This window comes from Anabrus simplex, chromosome 7, assembly GCF_040414725.1.
Source record: "Anabrus simplex isolate iqAnaSimp1 chromosome 7, ASM4041472v1, whole genome shotgun sequence".
In the NCBI taxonomy this organism is placed as follows: domain Eukaryota; kingdom Metazoa; phylum Arthropoda; class Insecta; order Orthoptera; family Tettigoniidae; genus Anabrus; species Anabrus simplex.
The window spans coordinates 338689218-338712478 of record NC_090271.1 but is presented as its reverse complement, the minus strand read 5'-3'; the positions used below and the strand labels follow the sequence as shown (position 1 = coordinate 338712478).

General features: G+C 39.9%; 1 protein-coding gene across 1 annotated transcript in view; it reads right to left on the bottom strand.

The window, feature by feature from the left end:
- Kap-alpha3 (karyopherin alpha3) overlaps positions 1–23261 on the bottom strand; it is a 243775-nt gene that overhangs the window by 169038 nt on the left and 51476 nt on the right. Inside the window, exon 5 of the mRNA XM_067151813.2 lies at positions 18480–18640. Within this exon, the coding sequence (XP_067007914.1) occupies positions 18480–18640 (161 nt within the window). The remainder of the gene's footprint in view (positions 1–18479; positions 18641–23261) is intronic.

Below are 23261 nucleotides of genomic sequence, written 5' to 3'. Positions count from 1 at the left end.
AGATGCAAACCTGTGTTTTCCATCTAAACAACAGAGAAGCTTCCCGAACTCTGAAGGTCAATTGACAAGGCATAGCATTACAACACAATCCTACCCCGAAGTACCTCGGAGTCACTCTGGATCGTGCCTTAACCTACAGAAAACATTGTTTGAACATCAAGCAGAAAGTGGCTGCTAGAAACAATATTGTGCGGAAGCTAACTGGAACATCTTGGGGAGCACAACCAGACACAGTGAGGACATCTGCCCTTTCGCTCTGCTATTCCGCAGCTGAATACGCATGCCCGGTGTGGTATAAATCTTGCCATACCAAAGCAGTTGATGTAGCACTCAACGAAACCTGCCGCATTATTACTGGATGTTTGAGACCTACACCTTTGGAAAAGGTGTATTGCCTTGCAGGGATAGCACCTCCCGATATTCGCTGTGAAGTGCCAGCCAAGAAAGAAAAGAGAAAGGTGTTGACATCAGAAGCCCACCCTTTGTTTGGATATGAGCCACCACGCCAGCGGCTTAAGTCTAGGAAAAGCTTCTTGAGAGTAACTGAAACACTTGCAGGAACAGCGCAGCAAGCAAGAATTCAAGAATGGCGCGTCAGGAGTCAACATACGAGGATCAGTCAATGGATGACCCCAAAAGAGGAACTCCCTCCTGGCCATGTCACAGATTGGGTGAATTGGAGAGCACTGAACAGACTGTGCTCTGGTGTTACGCGGTGCAGGGTAAACCAGAAGAAATGGGGTTTCGAAGTGGACAGTACCTTGTGTGTATGTGGAGAAGAGCAGACCACAGCCCATTTGCTGCAATACAATACAATACAATCAATACTGATCTGCATTTAGGGCAGTCGCCGAGGTGGCAGATTCCCTATCTGTTCTTTTCCTAGCCTTTTCCTAAATGATTTCAAAGAAATTGGAAATTTATTAAACATCTCCCTTGGTAAGTTATTCCAATCCCTAACTCCCCTTCCTATGCATTGTGTAGCCAATGCAGCCAATTCAGCTGCACAACAGAAGACCTGGTTAAAGCGAAGCCAAATGCACTTGATGTTGCGAGGTTTTGAGCTCACATAGTTTAATGTGGCTCTTCGCCATTGGAGTATTTATATTATGTTTTTCCTTATCTTTAATTTTAAACTTATGTATGCTTCTGACACGATATAAATAAATAAATAAATAAATGTGCTGCAATACAATACAATACAATACAATACAATACAATCAATACTGATCTGCATTTAGGGCAGTCGCCGAGGTGGCAGATTCCCTATCTGTTCTTTTCCTAGCCTTTTCCTAAATGATTTCAAAGAAATTGGAAATTTATTAAACATCTCCCTTGGTAAGTTATTCCAATCCCTAACTCCCCTTCCTATGCGTTGTGTAGCCAATGCAGAAAACCCACAGAAAAGATCATTTAAAAAAAGTGTTAGTCAAACACATGCATTGAGGTCAACTGGCACGGAATCAGAATAAATTAGCATGCAATAATGAGCTAAATTAATTTTTTTTCTTTTTTTTCCACCTCTCAGTGTAGATGGAAATGGTGCTTCCTAAAAAAAGGCACCTGTACATCCGGCCATCCTCTGTCATCACTGTTGAATTATCATTGCCTGACATGTTTGCTTTATAAAGCCAAGATTATGAAGAAACACACACCGGCAGTAACGCAACAACTCCTCGAGCTAACTGGTGTGCATGTGTACAGATAGATAGCTTGGACCCCACCCCTGGCAGAGCCGAAGTTTAGTCTACAGTAATGATGACTTTAGTACAAGCACATGCTCTATGCACAAAACATATTTTAGAAACTTTTACTTTCACTATATTCTAAATTAGAAGTAATATCAATTTCTTTTTAAATTATGCGTATCACCGAATGACTGCTCACAAAGAGCCTGCTAGCTAAGGTTTCTGTGACTGTCTAGCTTTTATGCTCACCCAGTGCTCAGTTTTCACATCCATTCTCTATCACCACTACTGCAGTGCAAACATCTGTGTCCTGGCTACCTGGTGGGATTGTGTGGAATCAGAGCTTAGGATCAGTTCAAGGTTATAGGGTACCGTACCACCTGAAGATGAAGTATCTCTAGTTAATCCTAATTCTCATCACTATTTTAACCTCAACCTCATAACTTTCAGGATGAAAGTTGACACCAAAAAAAAAACCTCTTCTTCCTTAACCCAATGTGGATCATGGCGCATTAAATAGCATCTCATGGGACATGCCACAGCAGTCACTATGCTGCAATATACTGAGTGTTAAACTTTCTTATATGTGCCTCTCTCTGTCTTTGAGCAATGATATGCAATCTGCCGTCTACTGCCTATGTTACCGAAGATTGCAATTGTTCCTATCTTCACAGTAAGTGTGGTAAACTTAGTTTCTGCATATTAATGTCTATATTTTTTGAGAATCTACTGTTAGCTAACAAACATGGCTGCTCACTGCACTAGAAATTGAGAAAGTATTCACAATTTCGATGAATGATGCAAGGATTCTGATTTTTCCCATATGGATTTAGAAGTTGATAACTACTGCCTTTCTGAAAATACCATAATTGGGGGTGAAAAAATAAATGACAATGACAAAGAAATATCACAACCAAGATCCACAAACAGGGGCAAAACTTGTATTGTGCACAATTAGTGGAAAATAATTATTCGGAAACTCCTCTCTCAGCTTGAGTACAAAAATGGACTTATGTTATCGTAAAATCGCATTGATTTTTAGGACTTATGCCAAGAGGGCCACAACACAACATTCCATAGAAGTAAAAGAAACAGGACTACTGATCTATTCATCCACATTCCCATATTTTCTTGCCTCATGCTGTGTAATCATTACAAAGTAATTCTACAGTTCTATCATTTCAATGATAACAGCTCACTGCCTCAAAATGACAAAATCAGCTCAAAAAGAGAACCAAAGGACCCTATTAGTGCAAAGACTGTAACAACATGCTGTGTGCACTGCTATATTTTGTAAAATGCCACACGTACACAAAACAAAAAACTAACTCATTGGCACCAACTAAGGAACCATTCCAAACGCCGCAATTTTGGACCGAAAGCTGACATACGGAACTGTTCCGTACCAACATATAAACGTTTGTAGTTTTAGTTACTGGCAAGTGATGAGTCTTGCGCCGCATGCAGATTACTCCTGGAAGCTCAGTGAATCTTCTAAATGGAAGCCACCTTTCTAAGTTCACAGAATATTATATAAAAAACAAAATACTATCTGCTTGTGCTTGTTAGTAAATAAACATGGCTGAAAATTATGTAGATTTTGTAAAGTAGAAACTGATAATGAGAATGATTTTTCTTTAGAAGACAGTGATTATTCTTACACTAATGATGTAATGTTGATACTATTAGGGAAAATGATTCTAGTGATGATGACAGCATGGACGATACAACAGGAAAATGAATGCTGTAGATAGTCAAGACCAAGTCCTTACATGTTTCCCTGTAACGCTGTATCTACTGGATATGGCTATCTTCAATTCATATGTTGCATTCATGAAGATTGCATTATACAGACTTTCGCACAGCATTTGCTGAGCAATTGTTGCAGAGTGTTGCTCTCCCGCCTAGAACAACAAATGGAAGACTGCCCAGTCGAGACAGCCCCCTGCGGCTTCAGGCAAAAGTATGGGGACATTTTCCAGTGTCTACTCCTCCAACAGAAAGGCAGAAACATCCGTCTAGGCCCTGCTAAGTGTGCAAGGCTCATAAAACAAGGACCAAAGTGAGGTGGCTATGTGCAAAATGTGGTGTTCCGATTCATCTGGAGAGCTGCTTCAAAAAATATCACACGATGATTCACTTCTGCAGACTGAAAAACAGTTAACGAACAGTGAGGCATTGATCTATGATATATACAGCTTTGTCAAAATGCCACTTTTTGACCGATTCTCAATTAACAAAATTAAAACATAATTCTCAAAAATTGAGTTTACTGTCCCTGCAGGTTGGACTATTAGTCAGATTTCAGCGAGTTAATAATGAATGAAGATTGAGCGATTTTCACATTTTTTTTATGTGTAACTTGGCCACTTTTAAAAATATAATTTACAGTATTACCCCGCATTTACGTTCCCGGCTTTTACGTTTTCCTGTCTTTTACAAAAAATTTTGTTGGTCCACTGAGATTTCCTATGCTCACAATGTATTAAAATCCTCAAATTTACGTTTGCAACATTTCATGCTCGACAGGCCGTTCGAGAGGAAAAAATTTGAGGTAAAATGGCGTCGCAACTACCCTAAAACACTTTGAGTAACCATGGCATGACGACCAAATCAAACAACCACGGGCTATAATACAGACCTGTTCAAATTATTAGACTCAACAGATAAATTCATGCTATTTTGAAATACACCTCTTCATAAAAGGGACTTTTCTTGTCAGATTGTTGGTGAACATGTGCAACATCAGTTCCCGCACAGTTTATGAATGCATCAAGCTGTTGGCAGCTCTGTTTTGACCTTCAGCAGTTTTGTTTTGGAGGGAGAGTTATTGCCTGCTCTATGACTGCAAGTAGCAGTTGGATTCTTGCTTCCGACAACAGTGAAAAAGTGTAGTTATAGCCATTGTTGGTGGATTGTACTGTTGCTAGGGAAGTGTAACTATCTCTAACCATTAATTTTAAAGTGATCTCATACAGTTTTATTCAATCAGTTGTTTCTTTCCAACTTCTAGTGCTGTGTACCGTATAATTGGATTGTTTATTTATAATGGGGAAAGGCAAAGACATTTCCCCACGTAAAATTGCAGTTGTCAATACTCTGCTGAGTGAAGGAAGGTATTCACAGAGGCAAATAGCACGTAAAGTGTCTTTAAGTCAAAAATCAGTGAGCAGAATTAGTGTAGAATTGAGGCAGAATACAACTTATCATCAAAATGGAGTGGGAAAGTGTGGGTGAAAATCAAATCTTTCTCCACGAGGCATTAGAACACTAAAAAATTTGGCTCTTCTCAATAGAAAATGCACTTCTAAGGACTTGAGCATTAAAATGGCAGGTTATGGAGCAGTTGTTCCTCCTGGAGGAAGTGTCCGGAGGATCTTGTGTAGTGAGGGCATCAAATCGTGCAGACCCAGGAAGGAAGCGTAGATCACCCCATCAATGGTACATTCGCGATTGGAATGGTCAAACGAACTTCTGAACAATGGTCTGTTGAATGGGAGGAAGTGTGTTTTAGTGATGAGTCGTATTTCAGCATTTCTGAAGAATGTTCAAGATATGTACGTCTTCGACATGGAGAAGAATACAAGTTGGAGTGCATACAACAGACTGTGAAACACCCAACTGCAACGATGGTGAGGGTGTGATGTCCTCCTATGGGCCTGGACAAATTCAAATTTTGGAGGGGACAATGAAACAGGACAATTACAAACGGGTTCTTGAAGAACAACTCCTTCCTCAGGCCAAAGAATGGTTTGACGATGGTTCTTTCATATTCATGCACGATAGTGCACCCTGTCATAAGGCCAAAAGTGTCGCAAAATTTTTAAAGGACAAGGATATCAGTGTTCTTCCATGGCCGGGTAACAGCCCGGACATGAATCCAATAGATAATGTATGGAGCTTCATGAAACACAAGATGATGAAAAAGAACATAACCAACAAACATCAGCTGATTGCAGAAATAAATAATCTGTGGTATACAGATGTGGAACTGAAGGATATGTGCGTAAATCTTGAGAAAAGCATGCCAAAATGGCTAAAGAGTGTCACGCAATAGAAAACGTACCACACAAAGTACTGAACTGCTCATTTGTATTCAGGGATTTAATTGTAATGATGTAGTAGTAATTTTGTAGGTTGATTAAGTTTTACGTATGAAGTTAAGAAGTTGGTGTGATGAATGACAAAAGTGGGCTAGATTAACTGGAGATACCTCCAAACAGCAAACAACTTATGCAAGGGACTCATGTTATGCTAAAATACTACATTTGTTAATATAAATATGCTTTTCAACATGATTTTGGGAAGAGAATTAAAAAAGTGCTACATCTGCCTGTTGAGTCTAATAATTTGAATAGATCTGTAACTCTTAGAACTCTCAGTATTGAACTTCCGCATAACCAACGCAGCACCTTCTTTGATATCAGGTGTTTTCCACTACATCCTAAACCTTATTTTCATATCCGACAACGATAAAGTGCCCATTAATCTTTCAAGAAGAAATCCGACGAGTTGAATTAACAAAACGGCAAAGGAGAAGAATAATAATGAGATATTGGATGTTTGCTCTATTGCTAAGTACAGTATAAGTCACAAGAAGGAGACGTTATCAAGTAATTCAGTGTTTGTCTTGCCCAAGTTTGTTATTTCACGGTTATTGTTTTACATTTGCGTTTGTTGTTGGAATTGTTAAAGTTATTGTCGCTGATTCGTCACATGTACCGTATTTTTGTTTTTTATTCTTGTGTAAGTCGAACGGTCAGAGTGAACTGCCGCGATCTTCCTTTCCCGTCGTGTGTATCTGTTAATCCTTCTTTGTTATTGCTTTATTGTTTTCCTGCTAGTAATGGAAAAATAGAAGGAAAGAAAAACTTTCACTATGGATAAGAAAGTTCGAATATTAGAAAAGGTTGATTCATACCGCGGAACACGTGTTTCATTGGCATGCGAATTGCAGCTTCCTGTATCCACGCTGAATACAATTGTGAAAAGCAGAGGAAGCATTACATCAAGTGCTTCAGAATGCGGACCAAATTCCAAGAATAGGAAGTATGCATCATACTGCAAATACGAGAAATGGCGAAAATTGTAAAAAGTTGGTTTGAAAATTCAAGAGCCGCAGGTATTCCAATTGATGGTGTGCTCTTTAGGGAAAAGGCTCTTAAAGTGGCAAACGTTCTTGGCATTGAAAATTTCAGCACATCCAATGGCTGGATCGACCGATTAAGGAAAAGGTATAACCTAACCTATAAAACTGTTTGTGGGGAATCTAATGCAGTTAGTGGTGAAACTGTGGAAGAATAGATCAATAGAAGATTGCAGGAGCTGACCAAGGATTACGAACCCAGGAACATTTTTAACCTAGACGAAACTGGACTGTTTTTCAGTGTGTTGCCCAGCAAGATTTTGGCATTCAAAGGAGATAAAAGCCATGGTGGGAAACACAGCAATATGAGACTCACAGCGATGTTGGGAGCCAATGCTGATGGCTCCGAGAAGCTCTACCCCTATGTGATAGGAAAATCTAAAATCCTTCGTTGCTTCCAGAATGTGTGATCATTACCTACTGCCTACGATGCCAAACATAAAGCTTGGAAGACCTCAGATCTTTTCCAACAGCAGTTAATTGCTCTGGAATCCAAAATGGGTGCGCAAAATAGAAAGATCCTTCTTTATATCAACCGTTGTCCTGCACATCCCGTGTATGTTAATTTGAGGAATGTGCAGTTAGAATTTCTGCCTGCTAACTGCACAAGCAAGCTACAACCAGTGTTGCCAACTTAGCGGATTTTCTGCTAAATTTGGTGGAATTAGAAGACTGCCGGCGAAGAAATATATCATTTAGCGGACAGCGGATTTTTTGGCGGAATTCTAGATTTATTATAGCGGAATTTAGTGTTTTATCCATTTTACGTTTTTTTTATAAATTAGTACTCCAGGCTGTCTCCGAGCTATTCCGTATTTCTCGTCAGGAGCTAGCAGTCACATGAGGAAAACATGTTATTTGGATTTGATGCTATGAGATCATGGTATCATAAATATGTAATTTGTGGGTAAAGGTTACTTATCTCTTAGATATATATATATCGTATGGTTGTACAAGTACACAAAAGTTTACAAATAATTAAATGGAAATATCCAAATATGACAACCATTCCAGAGCACATGGTGTTACTTGGTGTAGAGTCTTCAGACCACCGTCAAATGCACGAAGTGGGCTCTCCTGAGCAATGTGTTGTATGGTTTGGTCCTCCACTCCACAGTCACAGACAGCAGATGTACAGAAACCCCATTTCTTTAAGGTCTGACGAATGACGACAGATAATGAAACTGTGAGCGAGTAGCATTTAATATTTATGCTATGAAGGAAGACCGTTTATTGAACTGGCCTGTTCTGTGTGTGGCTCTTGATATAGGGGATTCACCTAGTTTGCACCCGGCAGTAAAACGCATACAAGTTTTAGCTCGCCGGCTTGCACGCAGGGGGTTAATCCCAGTGAAACTCACAGATCAGGTGAGTGCAGACATTTACTTTTATTATTATTATTATTGCTCATTATTTGAGATTGGATTTCCTGGCAGAATTTTAGCAGATTTTTAGTAGTATTTAGCGGATCTTGAAAATATAAGTTGGCAACACTGACTACAACATATGGATTTAGGGGTTATTCACTCATTCATTTAAGTCAATTTATAGGAAGAACCTGGTGCAGTGAATTTTATTCCTTATGGATGCTGGAAAGGATCCATCATCATTTGAAGTTTCAATCCTGGATGCACTTCACTTCAATGAAAGTCTTGGAAAGCCGTGAAGCAGACTGCCATCTCAGATTGTTTCTTGAAAGCAGGATTTTTCAAGAATCATGCCGAATCTCAGCTGCCAGAAGAAGAAGACGAAGAAGGCCTGCTACCTGATGTATGGAAAATGTTGCAGTCAGACTGCACTACTGAAGATTTTCTTCGGGTAGATGATTCTGTGATCACTGCAGAGGAAAGAAGTGTGAAGGAGTTGGTTGCTGAGCAAACAGCAGCCGAGTCTCCCAGTGATGAAGCAGAGGAAGACAGTGAAGTGATGCCTAGGCTACCAGTTCTGATACAAGTGCAGCAGTGGATGTTTTACGCAGGTATCTGTCATCTGTAGAGGGGGGGGTGAAAATAATTTGCATAACCTTTATGAGCTTGAAAAACAAATAGAGGTCATAAGAAATAAGAAGTGTAAACAGAGATTGATTCTGGACTATTTTGGTAGGAAGCAGTGATTGTGTAGTTTTCCATCTAGAATAAATTTGTGTTAATGTAAATACAGGTACAATAGTAGCAATTAAAATGTTTCATTCAGAGAAAATATTGCATCTTAAATAACTCTATAGCCATTCTAAGAAAGTCAACTACTGTAATATTAAAAGAATATATATTACACAAATTTTTAACCACCTACCAGTAACCTTCTCCTGGGCAAAGGATGAGCAGAATTACAAAGGCAGTGTAGTCAACAGTTAACACAGTACAGTAATTAACTTACATGGACCTTTATTTGAGGTAAGTACAGTAAATCTATTGAAATTGAAATACTCCGTGCCTCTACAATAATTTATAATAGGGTTTATGAGCATGCAAAAACCTAAAATGTCAATGCTTTGAAAAGCCCACCCTCACAGGGTTAGGCAGATGGTGAAGTTCAAATTTCGAGTGTGTAAAAACTTGGTTTGTGTTTTCTACACAATTTAAAACTGTATTGCACCTATGCTAAGCCCAGGAAGATAAGATTCCTATTCCTAACAGATGATGCAAGTTTTGTAGTGAACTAAACCAATTCTTATGCTAAAAAGTGCATTAAAAACCTTGTAAGTAAATCTCCACATACAAAGGCATGTTTTTGGAAAGAAGCCAACTCTTGTGAAATTTGGCAGTTTATTGTGTTACTTTTGTTCATGGAAATAATTCAAAAGTCAGACATAAATATCGATTGGTTTTATATAGGACAGTACAAACAAAATATCAATAAAACACCAAAAGATGCAAAAACCAATTTCTTTCAGTACTCCTGGTTTCAGATCAGTAAATTTAGTTAGAATGCAAGATGAACAGCTACAGTAAACTACACAAAAAAGCTGGTGACAGGATGGGAATGGGACAGAAGCAGCTGTGGCCTTCATTAAGCCACAGCACCAGTATTTGCCTGGTGTGAAAATGGGAAACCACAGAAAACCACTGTTAGGGTTCAAAACGGTGGGAATCAAACTATTTTCTGAATGCACAAACCAGACATCCTGTGGTGGTATTCAAGGTATTATACACCAAATACAATTTCAGCACAGAGCGAGTTGGCCGTGCGGTTACGGTCGCACAGCTGTGAGCTTGCATGCTGGAGATAGTAGGTTTGAATCCCACTTGTCGGCTAGTAGTGATAACAATTCAATTGTTTGGATGATCTTGTTGGTATTTCTAGTAAACTGAAGAAGACATTACGTCTGAAGTAATGGTGATGGTAGGAGATGTAGAACGTAACTTCGTGTGGGAAAAAATGTTAGCCTGGAAATACGGCACGATCTAATATCCCATATGTATTCACGGCAACAATCTATCGTTACCAGCCATTGCTGTTATTATTCCACTATTTACACACCACATAGCATTTTGCATGGAATAAAAAGAGCACAGCTTTAACTCGTGTCATACTCCGTGGGGAATGCCAACTATCCGTATTAATAGTCTGAAACGTGCTCACTGGAGCTGGGCGTCTCGTTTACATTGTGGTTGGCGGCAAACTTGCGGGTACTTCTCCGTTTTTGTTGGCGATACTGATTACCGTATTTCACGGCATAATCGTCGCCACCGCGTAATCGTCGCATCCTTTATTTTCAATACAAAAATCAGACTTTAAACCTTTAATTACATAATCGTCGCACGTCCAAATTTTGTTCACTAATCTGGTTAAAAGGTAAATAGAACTGCAACGTAAGTTGCACATGAATGCGCAATTTAAATACGTGTATGGTTTATGGGCAATTTGGTAACACAGTCACGTTTGCGGCATGTTGCACAACGTATAAATAAATAATACCGGTATATGTACGACGTATGGCTTACCGGTAGACTATCGGCAGTTTGACAACGTGGTCGCGAGACAGTGTACTATTTATTCACCACCTACATATTATGAGTTCCCATTTGAAATACGTAAGGCTGTAAGTTATCGCTTATCAGCAACGTCGCCAGGAAATACCGGCTAGGTAGGTTGAATGGACCTTGAACCAGCCCTCAGATACAGGTAAAATTCCCTGACCCAGCCGTGAATTGAACCCGAGGCCTCCGTGTAAGAAGCAAGCACGCTACCCCTACACCATGGGGCCGGCTCCTGTGTTACTGCGCACGAAGTGAAATCCAAGACGATAACGCAGATTTCCACGGAATTATTCAGCCGAATTATTTACGATGTCTCAGTTGTCATCGCTAGACTCTTATCTTACTACTACGTCATAAGTGTCCGGGCATGGGATGAAAACTTTTATCCAAGCAGTCAAGATAATTATTATCCAATGCTATTAAAGGTTTATTTTATAAACTCGTCAGTAATGTAATGTAAAATCATCAATAACTGGGAAGAAATATTAACCTAATTACCGCATGTTTAAAAGAAATTGAAAAAAATGAATGTTTGTTACTGACGTCTCGGAATACAGTCAACTATACAGTAGATTTACACCGCGCTAGCTAGAGCTCTGGTTTGCGAGCTTTGCGCATGCTTCCTTGCTGCTTAACAGTATTGGCTGCTCTGGAATGGACAGATCACAGATGCATTTATTTGTTTCAGATTTACGTGATTACTGTAGACATGTGTGCGTGAGAATTTAAGTTTTTAATTTGTGTTTTGGGTGTTTACAGAAATAATTTGTTTTAATAGTGAACAATTACGGAAAGTCATTTATATCGCAAAACATTAACGTGTGAAGCATTTATAAGCGATTATGGGTAAATATAGAAACTATTCTGCGGGCTTCAAGCTAAGCGTAATTGCCTTCGCTGAACAGCACGGGAACAGAGCTGCAGAAAGAAAATTTTCTGTGAGTGAAAAGTTGGTGCGCGACTGGCGGAAAGTAAAAAAAACAAGCTAAAAAGCCCAAACCCTTCTAGACGCGCGTTTAGAGGTCCTAAAACAGGGAAGTTTCCTATAACTGACGAAGAAGTGTTTAGGTACGTCAGTGAAATACGTAACAATGGCTGCAGTGTATCATATGAAATGTTACAAATTAAGGGACAGGGGGTAGCGCGCAAACACAACATACCGGTAACTCAGTTTAAGGCGACTCGTGGGTGGATTAAGGGGTTCATGCGACGACACAATCTGTCAGTCCGAAGGAGAACAACACTAAGCCAAAAGTTGCCTGCTGATTACACGGACAAGATTGTAAATTTTCACCGATTTGTCATACGTTTGCGCAAGGAAACTCCGTACTTGCTTTCTCAAATCGGTAATGCCAATCGGACTACAATCTTTTTTGATATGCCTCGCAACAGCACTATTGCGCTAAAAGGATCACGGAGTGTATTAATGAAAACCAGCGGTAGTGAGAAGTTGCGATGCACGGCAATGCTAGCCATTACAGCTGACGGGAGAAAGTTGCCGCCCTTACATCATTTTCAAGAGGAAAACGATGCCTAAGAATATACAGTTTCCCCGTGGAATTCATGTACGAGTGCAACCAAAGGGTTGGATGGACGTAGAACTCATGCTGGACTGGGTTAAAACTGTGTGGAATAGAAGACCTGGTGCACTACTAAAACAACCAGCTCTGCTTGTTTTAGATAGTTTCCGAGGTCACCTTGTGAACGAAGTGAAGCAAATTCTCACTACAAATAAGACACGACAGATAGTCATTCCTGGTGGCCTAACATCTGCTTTGCAGCCACTAGACGTATGTGTTAATAAACCCTTTAAAGACCACTTACGTCGATTTTACGAGTGGATGATGAGCGGCGATCAGCAATTGACGCCCGCCGGAAATATCAGGCGTCCACCCTTGGACTTGTTATGCTCGTGGGTGAAGAAGAGTTGGGATCTTATACCACCTGAACTAGTCTCCAAGAGCTTCAAAAGGACTGGGATTTCGTATGCACTAGACGGTTCCGAAGATGACGCAGTGTGGCAGGGAGACAAAGAATCTGATACTGGTATTAACAGAGGCGAGGACGGCGCATCAGATAGCGAAACCTGCGATAGCGACACCGAAGATTTGGAATAAAATGTGTACCGGTAAGTCCGCATTTCACAACAAAGCGATAATTTTTTGTAAGTGTAATATTTTAACTTTAATACTCAAATTAATGACAAATTAACTTAATACGTTCATTTTTATTTTCAGGTTGGAAAAACGTTCGCCGAATTGTTGCGAAAAATTATGAATTTTGTTTTAGACTATTTTAATTATTTTGATGTATAAATGCGAGTATTACGTGCATCTTAAATTTGTATCAAATACAATTTAGTTATAAATACATTTTTTGAGTAATACAAATACTGGTATTAAATATTCATCGTATAATGGTCGCACACTACAATTTTTTTCGAAAATTTTGGTATAAAAAGTGCAACGATTATGCCGTGAAATACGGTATATAGCGGGATTTTCTTTTTGCTAGTGGTTTTACGTTGCACTGACACAGATAGGTCTTATGGTGATGATGCGATAGGAAAGGCCTAGGAGTTGGAAGGAAGTGGCCGTGGCCTTAATTAAAGTACAGCCTAAGCAGGAAGTGGCCGTGGCCTTAATTAAAGTACAGCCTAAGCATTTGCCTGGTGTGAAAATGGGAAACCACGGAATACCATCTTCAGGGCTGCCGACAGTGGGATTGGAACACATTATCTCCCGGATGCAAGCTCACAGCTACGCACCCCTGACCGCACAGCCAAGTCGCCCGGTCACATATGTAGTGAAGTTTATTTTTTTGCTATTTGCTTTACGTTGCACCGACACAGATAGGTCTTATGGCGACGATGGGATGGGAAAGACCTAGGAACGGGAAGGAAGCGGCCGTGGCCTTAATTAACGTACAGCCCTAGCATTTGCCTGGTGTGAAAATGGGAAACAACGGAAAACCATCTTCAGGGCTGCCGACAGTGGGGTTTGAACCCACTATCTCCCGAATGCTGGATACTGGCCGCTCTTAAGCGACTGCAGCTATCGAGCCCGGTAGTGTAGTGAAATTAAGCAGTATCATAGACAATATACAGGGTGTACCAAAACTCGACGACAAAATTTTAGGAATGGATTATTCACATACAGAGAAGGAAAAAAAAGTTATGACAACATGGGTCCGGAAACGTATACTTAACCGATTTATTCAAACTTTTGTACATTTACACCGTACGTCTGTAACGGCAGCTGAAACACTAGGAGCATGTATCAGAGGAAATGTTCAAAGTGATGACCTTCAGCTTGAATACAAGCTTCCGCTCGTCACATGGAGTTACGCACGCAATCAAAAATGCTTGGTGTAGTGCATACTGCCTGACAGGCTGTCGCAATGCGCTCATGTAAAGTTGCTTCCATCAGGAACAGGAGTCGAACAGACGAGAGAATTAATGTGTCCCCACAGGTAAAAGTCCAGGGGGTTCAAATCAGGAGAGCGTGGTGGCCAAGCAATCAGTCCTCCTCTACCTATCCAGCGCTCAAGAAAATGGGTATTCAGGTACCTGTGGGCAGGGAGACAAATGTGCGGGAGCACCATCATGCATGAAAAACATTTGTCTACAGAATGCAAGTGAAATGTCTTCCAAGTAATTAGGCAATGCAGAATGCAAGAAATTCGTACAGTTCTGTCAATAAGCCTATTCAGAGGAATATAGGGTCCCGACCAGGTGTCACCAGCAATGCCTGCCCAGATGTTGATGGCGAACCTCTGGTGATGAGAAGAGTGGATGATTGCATGAGGATTTGTATCAATCCACACGTGTTGAGTATGGAAATTCTGTATTCTGTCTTTTGTGAATGTCGCTTCATCTGCGAACAACACAGAAGCTGTGAGGTTAGGCATCATGCTGCCTTGTTGTAGGAACCACTGGTAGAACAATATTCTTGCAGGGTAATCAGGAGACAAGGCTCGAACATGCTGCAGATGATAAGGATACAACAGGTTTTCTCGTAGCAGTCTCCAGATCGTAATGTGCGGCCTATACCTCTGCAAGCCTGACCTCCTAGTGCTGATTCAGGACTTTTATCCACAGCGTTGAGTACTGCTTTCTCCTCCTCAATGGTTGTACTGCTTGACCGTCCCACGGTTCCTGGCGGACGTGCAATTCCCCAGTGTTCACAGAGGCGACGATGGATTCCTTCAAATGTCTTTCTGTCCGACAGTCTGCACCTTGGGTATCGTTCCTGATACAAGCGACGTGCCTTCAATGCATTACCATCCGCAAAACCACACATCTAATGCATGCTCGCAAGCTCTGCGTTCGTGTATATGAGCACTGAGGCCTGCAAACCACAATTACAATTACTGTTAACCGCAAAAACATACACCATGCACCAAATCACGGCTACTTAACTTCACTTATGTAAGCAGACTGCAAACTACAATCGCTAATCACAGATACCAGATGTGTTAAACAGACTGAAAACCACAGACGTGTTATCGGAAACGGTTAAGCTGAAGGATGATTGGATACCATGTGTGAGAACTAAGGTATTTTAAGACTCGCATCAGATTCATTCACAACATGATTACTTATGTAACAATTTTAACCGATGTCTCAAACTGTTTTGCAGCAAAGAGGACATGTAAATTATTACTAACATTAATTTGTGTCACAAAGTTTGAGTAACTCTCCAAGTATACGTTTCCGCACCCATGTTGTCATAACCATTTATTCTTCTCTCTATGTTAGGAATCCATTACTAAATTTTTGCCGTCGAGTTTTGGTACATTATTAAAATAACTTTCTTAGGTAATTAGGTGCGTAACGTTAGCAAAGTGTTACATATAGTTCAGTTAGGTTAGGCCTAGTTATTTATCACGTGGGATGTGGCGAAGAGAGTTCATTTCGCTGACGATATCACAAAATATCTTGGCAATTATTCAAGTGATGATGATTCTTTGTCTGAATTCAAAAATGTAGATGACGATAATACCCAAGCCCCACCAGTAAGATATGTGTATTTTACGCAAAAATGGCCAACATTTTTCAGTGGTACATCACTTTGCACTATTTAATCTATCCTTGGATTTAATGCACATACGATATTGATATTTACCATGCTAGTAAACAATAATATAGTCTTACTACTAACATCAATCGTAAACTTGTGCAGTAAACACAATTTCCCACAATTACTTCAAAACTTTCAAAATCTGAAACCTGTAACTTTGTTTCCACACGTGTTGCTTTTTTTACATTGAACCTTTTTGGTTTAGAGACATGATTTACTTGCAGTGATATGTGATATATACCTCTTAAGTTTACACAATTTTGTGTTGATATCTTTATAGATGTGCCTTCCATGTAACTTTAAAAGAAGTGTGTACATAGTGGGGTAAATATGACTGACAGTTTTAGCACATCCATCAGCTGACAGCTTGAAAGTGAAAGGGTGGGTGGGGGCGGTAGAATAACACCCATGGTATCCCCCGCCTGTCGTAAGAGGCGACTAAAAGGGACCCCAGGGGCTCGGAACTTTGGAGCGTAGGTTGGCGATCACAGGGCCCTTAGCCGAGTCCTGGCATTGCTTCCACTTGTGCCAGGCTCCACACTTCCATCTATCCTTATCGACCCCCTCTTGTTCTTTTCCGACCCCGACGGTATTAAGTATGGAGGCCTAGGGAGTCTTTCATTTTCACGCCCTTCGTGGCCATTGTCTTCCTTTGGCCGACACCTTCATTTTTCAAAGTGTTGGACCCCATCCATTTTTTCTCTCAGATTAGGGTTATATAGAGGATGGTTGCCCAGTTGTACTTCCTCTTAAAACAATAATCTCACCACCACCGAAAGGGTTAAAGTTCCATTTACTGCAAATCCTAGTGTAAGGGTTGAATTACTTTTTTTTTTTTTTTTTTGCTTTATGTCGCACCGACACAGATGTCTTATTTTTTTATATATGTTTGCCAATACTTCCAATGCATATCAGCTGATGATGACGCAATATAAAGCGTCGAAACTAGTTCTGATAAAATAAATATACATGTTGTAATTTCATCTTAACAACATGTTAATGTATTGAACAAGGTGGATACGAATTTTTAATAAATTGTAATCTTGGTTCAATACGGACGAATAATTAAATTTATTTACTTAACAGATGTCTTATGGCGACAATGGGATAGGAAAGGCCTAGGAAGTGGAAGGAAGCGGCCGTGGCCTTAATTAAGGTACAGCCCCGGCATTTGCCTGGTGTGAAAATGGGAAACCTCGGAAAACCATCTTCAGGACTGCCGACAGTGGGGCTCGAACCCACTATCTCCCGATTACTGGATACTGGCCGCACTTAAGCGACTGCAGCTATCGAGCTCGGTGGTTGAATTACTACCAGGGGTGAGTGCGGTTGATTGTTGCAAACTATTTCTAACAGATAATGTAAGGTTGATAGTGATCAAAAACAAATCTTATACTAAAAAGTGTATTGAAAAACATGTAAATAAATCTCTGCATACAAGCGCACGATTTTGGAATGAAACCAACTCTTGTGAAATTCAGCAGTTTATTGAGTTAGTTTTTCATGGGAATAATTCACAAGCCAGAGCTAAATATGTATTGGTTATAGGACAGAACTCACAAAATATCAATAAAACACACAAAAAAAAAAAAAGTGTAAATAAGTTGTAAAGCAAGCTTTTAATAACCATTGAAGATTATATAACATGTTAGGATCACTTTCGCTCAATAACTGCCAATAATCCCTTGCTTCGTACAAATATATAATCTCCTCTGAAAAACCTCACCTTTCCAGCATAAGAGATCTGCGAGAACCTATCACTGAAGGGGTTAAGAGATGTTGAATTTAGTAACACAATGTTGAAGCATACAAACTCTGAACACGTACACAAAAAAGCACAATATGGTAACGGAAAGAAACAATATTCACTGTGGTAAAAAGATTCTAATGGAGCATCAGAATGGATGAGAAGTCGTGCGAGACACGTCGTATAGAATTCCCATGATTTCCTACCAACACTACTCGAAGTAGCACTGTCCCATTATCTCATATTCTGTACCTCCTGGTACTGTTGGCACACACAAAAATGCATTCAGATTCTGATATAGTTAATTATAGAAATATAACATTTAAAAAATGAAAATAAAATAATTTTTTCCTGAGCCAAAAAAACCACTATTTGGTTCAGGGAAGAAAGCTAACAAAACCAATGTACAGGAAGCAGATGGAGAAGGCCAATTTACCAGGTTAAGAAGATATGAACACAGTAGGAAAGGAAACAACACAAGATGCAGAATTTTTGTCAAAAATATTAATAGTGATCAGAGAAAGAATGGTGATGTCCATAAGTGAAACCTACACATTGCTGTCAAGAAAAAGGGAGGAGGGAGAATAATGGTAATGGGCAGGATTGGATTTATGAGAATATGCTAAGAAAAAGGCATGATTATCTCATTATAAGGCCATATGCTTCAGCAGACCTGAGCACCAGCTGATGACCAACTCAGAGTCCCTTATGGTAAGAAAATAGAAAGATGGTGAAGTGCTTTGGTTTGGAAAATGCAAATGAAAATGGGGACTGACTGTTCAAGTAGTACAGCGTAGTGTTATAAGGTACACGCATAACTTTCAACATGTAACATACCTAGTGCCCAGACAGCCTGTTCACAGACATTCTGGTGAGATGACCGTAAGAGAGTAAGAAATAAGGGAACAGCTCCAGCTGTTACAACAGCCTGCGTCTGGGCAGATGTTCCACTTGCAATATTTGTTAGTGCCCACGCTGCCTCAAATTGAAGTGATGGGCTGAAATGAAAAAAAAAAAAAAAAAAAGAACACACTGTAAATATTTTATCAAAGTAAATTATTGTAGAACACTAAGAAAGAGAATTTAAGAAATATGAAATGTCATGCATGACATTTGATAAAAAATGAAATAAGATATAATGGATATACCTCTCACGTCACCAAACTGCCTGTAAAATTTTATACATAATTTATTATTACAGTAGAGTCTCGATTATCCGACCTAAACGGGACCTGGAGTATGTCGGATCAGCGAAAATGTCGGATAATACAGAATGACTTTGAAAATTAACTAAAACAAACAGGAAGGCCATACTTTAGTACTAAAACAATAACATGTTTTACAGCACTCTATTTATTGAATTATCAGTTCAATTGTACAGTACATGCAGTATTGAACGAAAACGTTCCAAGTATCTTACGAAAAGAAACTTGTCAATAATCAAGGATGAAAGGAGTTTCCGCCGATATTTCCTCTTCAGTGTTTCCAGCACACCTTGGTCCACTGGCTGGCATAGTGACGTCACGTTAGGAGGGAGGAACATGAATTTGATATCACCACTTCTAAGTTGCTGTTCATTTGGGTGTGATGGAGCATTGTCTAGTTGAAGGAGATGTTTTCTAGGGAGAGTGTTTGAAGCTAGAAATTTTTCTACATCTGGAACAAACTGTGTAACAAAACAGTCTTTAAAGATGTCAGCAGATATCCAGGCAGCCTTCTGATTCGTGTAATGGACTGGAAGAGCGTTAACAGAAATATTTTTAAATGCCCTAGGCTTCTTTGTTTCACCAATCATAAGCAATTTTCCTTTTAAGTACCCAGTAACATTACTACAGGCAAGAACAGTAAATCGTTCCTTAATACGCTTGTAGCCAGGTGCAGACGTCTCTGCTTGGGCTGCGAGAGTTTTTGATGGCAGCATCTTGAAACTTCGCCAAGTCTCATCACAATTAAAACTCTGATAACCGCTTAATCCTTCAGCAAGTATTATTACTTGACATTCCTTTTTAAATTTCACAACCTCATCGGATTTATCTGACAGTTTTTCTCCACAGATATTAAGTTGCCTAATGCCGTACCGTTTTTTCCACCGATGAAGCCACCCAGCAGTGGCAGTAAATTTAGGGTCCCCTTCATTAAACTCCTTCTGAAAATTCGCCGCCGTTTCTTGCAGAATGGGGCCAGATATTGGTAGTTTCTTTAGTCTCCACCAAAAGTTCAAAGTAAAGTCTACCGGTGTCGGATAACACGGAATGTCGGATAAGCGAAGGTCGGTTGAGCGAGACTCTACTGTATTATTATTATTATTATTATTATATGTCATACCATTGATACAATATGAACAGAAAAAAATGAATAGACATATCCATAAATTACACAAAATACATGGCACACCAAGATACAGATATAATTTATTCGTGATGAACGCAGCTAGTCTTCCTCTTTTTTTTTTTTTTTTGCTTTATATCACAACAACACAGATAGGTCTTATGGCAATAATGAGATAGGAAATGGCTAGGAGCGGGAAGGAAGCGACCTTGGCCTTAAGGTACAGCCCCAGCATTTGCCTGGGGCGAAAATGGGAAACCACAGAAAAGCATCTTTAGGGCTGCAAACAGTGGGGTTCGAACCCACTATCTCCCAAATGCAAGCTGAAAGCTATGTGGCCCTTTATCTCAACAATATATATATATATATATATATATTTATATAAAAGCAACAATAACCAGGATCTTTGAAGTTCATGTGATCCAATGGATGTATTCAAGAAAACATGTCCTATATCATGTGTTTTCTGTAGACTGAAAAAATGAGGCGTTTATTTTACACATTTTCCCTCAATTATACAAGAACTTGACTTTATTCCATTTCTTTGAGTGGGTTATGTTTTCGTTGCCAGTCAGTTATCACTGATCTGCTACTGCCCTACCAACTGTTTACCTAGTCTTTTCTTGGAAATTGATCAAACATTTCCCTTGATAAATTATTTAAATTCCTAATACCTTTTCCTGTAAATGAATATTTGCTCCAATTTGTCCTCTTTGAATTCCAACTATACATCATATTGTGATCAAGGACCAAGGGGAAAGTTTTCATTCCCCTTCCTGATCAAGCTTCCTTATCTACTAATCTCTCCACTGACAGCTCATCTCCTTACTCCCAAGTCTTTCCAGCCCAACGTTTGCAACATTTTTGTAACACTACTCTCCAGACAGAAATCATCCCAAACAAATCATGCTGATTTCATTTGTATCTTTTCCCATTCTTGTATGAAGTAAATCTGGTATGGATCCCATCCACTGGAACCATACTCGAATTCAGGTCTTACAGGCCCTCTCCTACACACCCTTACTACAGTCCCTCAATACCCCCATCTCACGAACCATAAGAAGAGATCTGTAGCCTTTGTTTACAATCTCGATGCGATAAGGATCTTTCCCTTTACCTACCTACCTACAGCAATCCCGTGATCTGTGCTTTGTCGTGACCACTATAACACGTGATTTGTATTGCGATGTCCCGTGGATACTCCTACATATTGATGTCGTGCTTGCAGCTACAACTTGATCACCTATAGAGAATAATTATATTTCTGTCAATTTTACTATTCCTTTCATTATTTTGAGAAAAATATTTTCTAAGCCACTGATTTCAATTAAATTGAGGGTATCAGTTATGTACCGTAAGTGTAAATTATGTAAATTTATTAATAGAGAAAAGTTAGAATTAAAATAACTTCTTCTTCTTCTTCTTCTTCTTCTTTTCTAGCCTATTTCAATCCACTGCTGGATATAGGCCTCTTCCATGTGCTTCCATCGTCTTCGGTCTTGAGCCACTTGGAACCAGCGTGTTCCAGCCAACAGCTTTATGTCGTCGAGCCATCTCTTCAGGGGTCTTCCAATGCCTCTCTTGTGTCCCCATGGTCTCCAGTGAACAATCCTAGAGGTCCACCTGTTGTAGTCTTGTCGAGCTACGTGTCCTACCCATTGCCATTTTAGTTTTGCTACTATCTCTAGGATGTCTGTTACATTAGTTCTTCTCCTGATGTCCTCTGAACGGATCTTATCCCTAAGGCTGATCCCTAGCATCTGTCGCTCCATGGCTCGTTGTGTTCGCTGAAGCTTGCGAGCACTTTCCTTCGTCAGAGTCATCGTTTCCAGACCGTAAGTTGTAACTGGCCTGTGTCACCAAAAACTCACTGATCAAAAGGTTAATTTAAAAAATCTTGATATGGGGTGTTGGGATGCAGGAGGGGTATTGGGACATGCAGCCGCGTGCAACTACACCCACTGACGCCATTTGAGAAGTTAAGGTGTGCAAGGTTATGAAAACAGGAAATAAAACTTCTCTAAACTGGAATTAGCTCCCAATTGGTTGTAGTTACGTCACAAGCCGTGAAGTTCTCCCAGTCACTCGCGATCACTGCGGCGATCCCAGAGTTTGAAATGGAGGCAGAAAATAATGAAAGAAAGAGGGCAGAAATCCACATCTTTTTTCAATTTACATTGTAAGAAATAATCGGTTCATTGCAGTTTGTATATTTTGATTGCATACAATAAAAAGCCTACAACCTCAAATATTTTTGTAATGTACGTAACGAATTACGTGTCCGCCTCTGTGGTGTAGTGATTAACGGGATTAGCTGCCACCCTCGGAGGTCCGGGTTCGATTACCGGCTCTGGCACGAAATTTGAAAAGTGGTACGAGGGCTGGAACAGGGTCCACTCAGCCTCGAAGGTCAACTGAGTAGAGGGGCGTTCGATTCCCATCTCACCTATCCTAGAAGTGGTTTTCTGTGGTTTCCCACTTCTTTTCCAGGCAAATGCCAGGATTGTACCTAACTTAAGGCCACAGCCTTCTTCCTTGTCTATCCCTTCCAATCTTCCCATCCCTCCGCAAGGCCACTCTTCAGCATAGCAGGTGAGGCCGCCAGGGCGAGGTATGGGTAATCCTACCCAGTTGTATTCCACAACCGCAAGCCTCACGCTAAAGGACTGCCCTTGAGGCGGTAGAGGTGGGCTCCCTCGCTCAGCTCGAGGGAAAAACCAACCCTTCAGGGGAAACAGATTAAGAAAGAAAGAAAGAAAGAAAGAAAGAAAGAAAGAAAGAGAGAGAGAAGACGTAATGAATTACAATTTTCATTATTAAATTTTAAGAAGTACTTTAGAAGCATTTCTAATATAATACAGAGTTAAGGTGAACAAGCTGTGGCTTGTGGTTGCTCGAGTTTAAATTAACTGATAAACTCACTAACAATCCGATCATGCTTACCGGGAATAACATCAGTTAGGTTATCTATTTGAAGGCATACATTTACATTGATTTTGTACTTCAATTTTGGTTAGTAAATATCTGTCCCCACTCGTGATGAAACTACCTCACCATTTACAGGCTAGCTATTATCATCGGATGCCTGACAAGTTTTTAATACTAAAATCTTTATAAGTTAAGAACTTCATTTTCCTGTATTGAACTGAGATTCACAATTAGAACTGAGGAAAGGTTCAATCTATCCAATACTAAGTATGTCGTATAAGATGTTTACAACATGTTATTTACTGTGACTAGTACCGGTTTCGACGCTTAGTGGTGTCGTCATCAGCTAGAAGTTACAAAGTG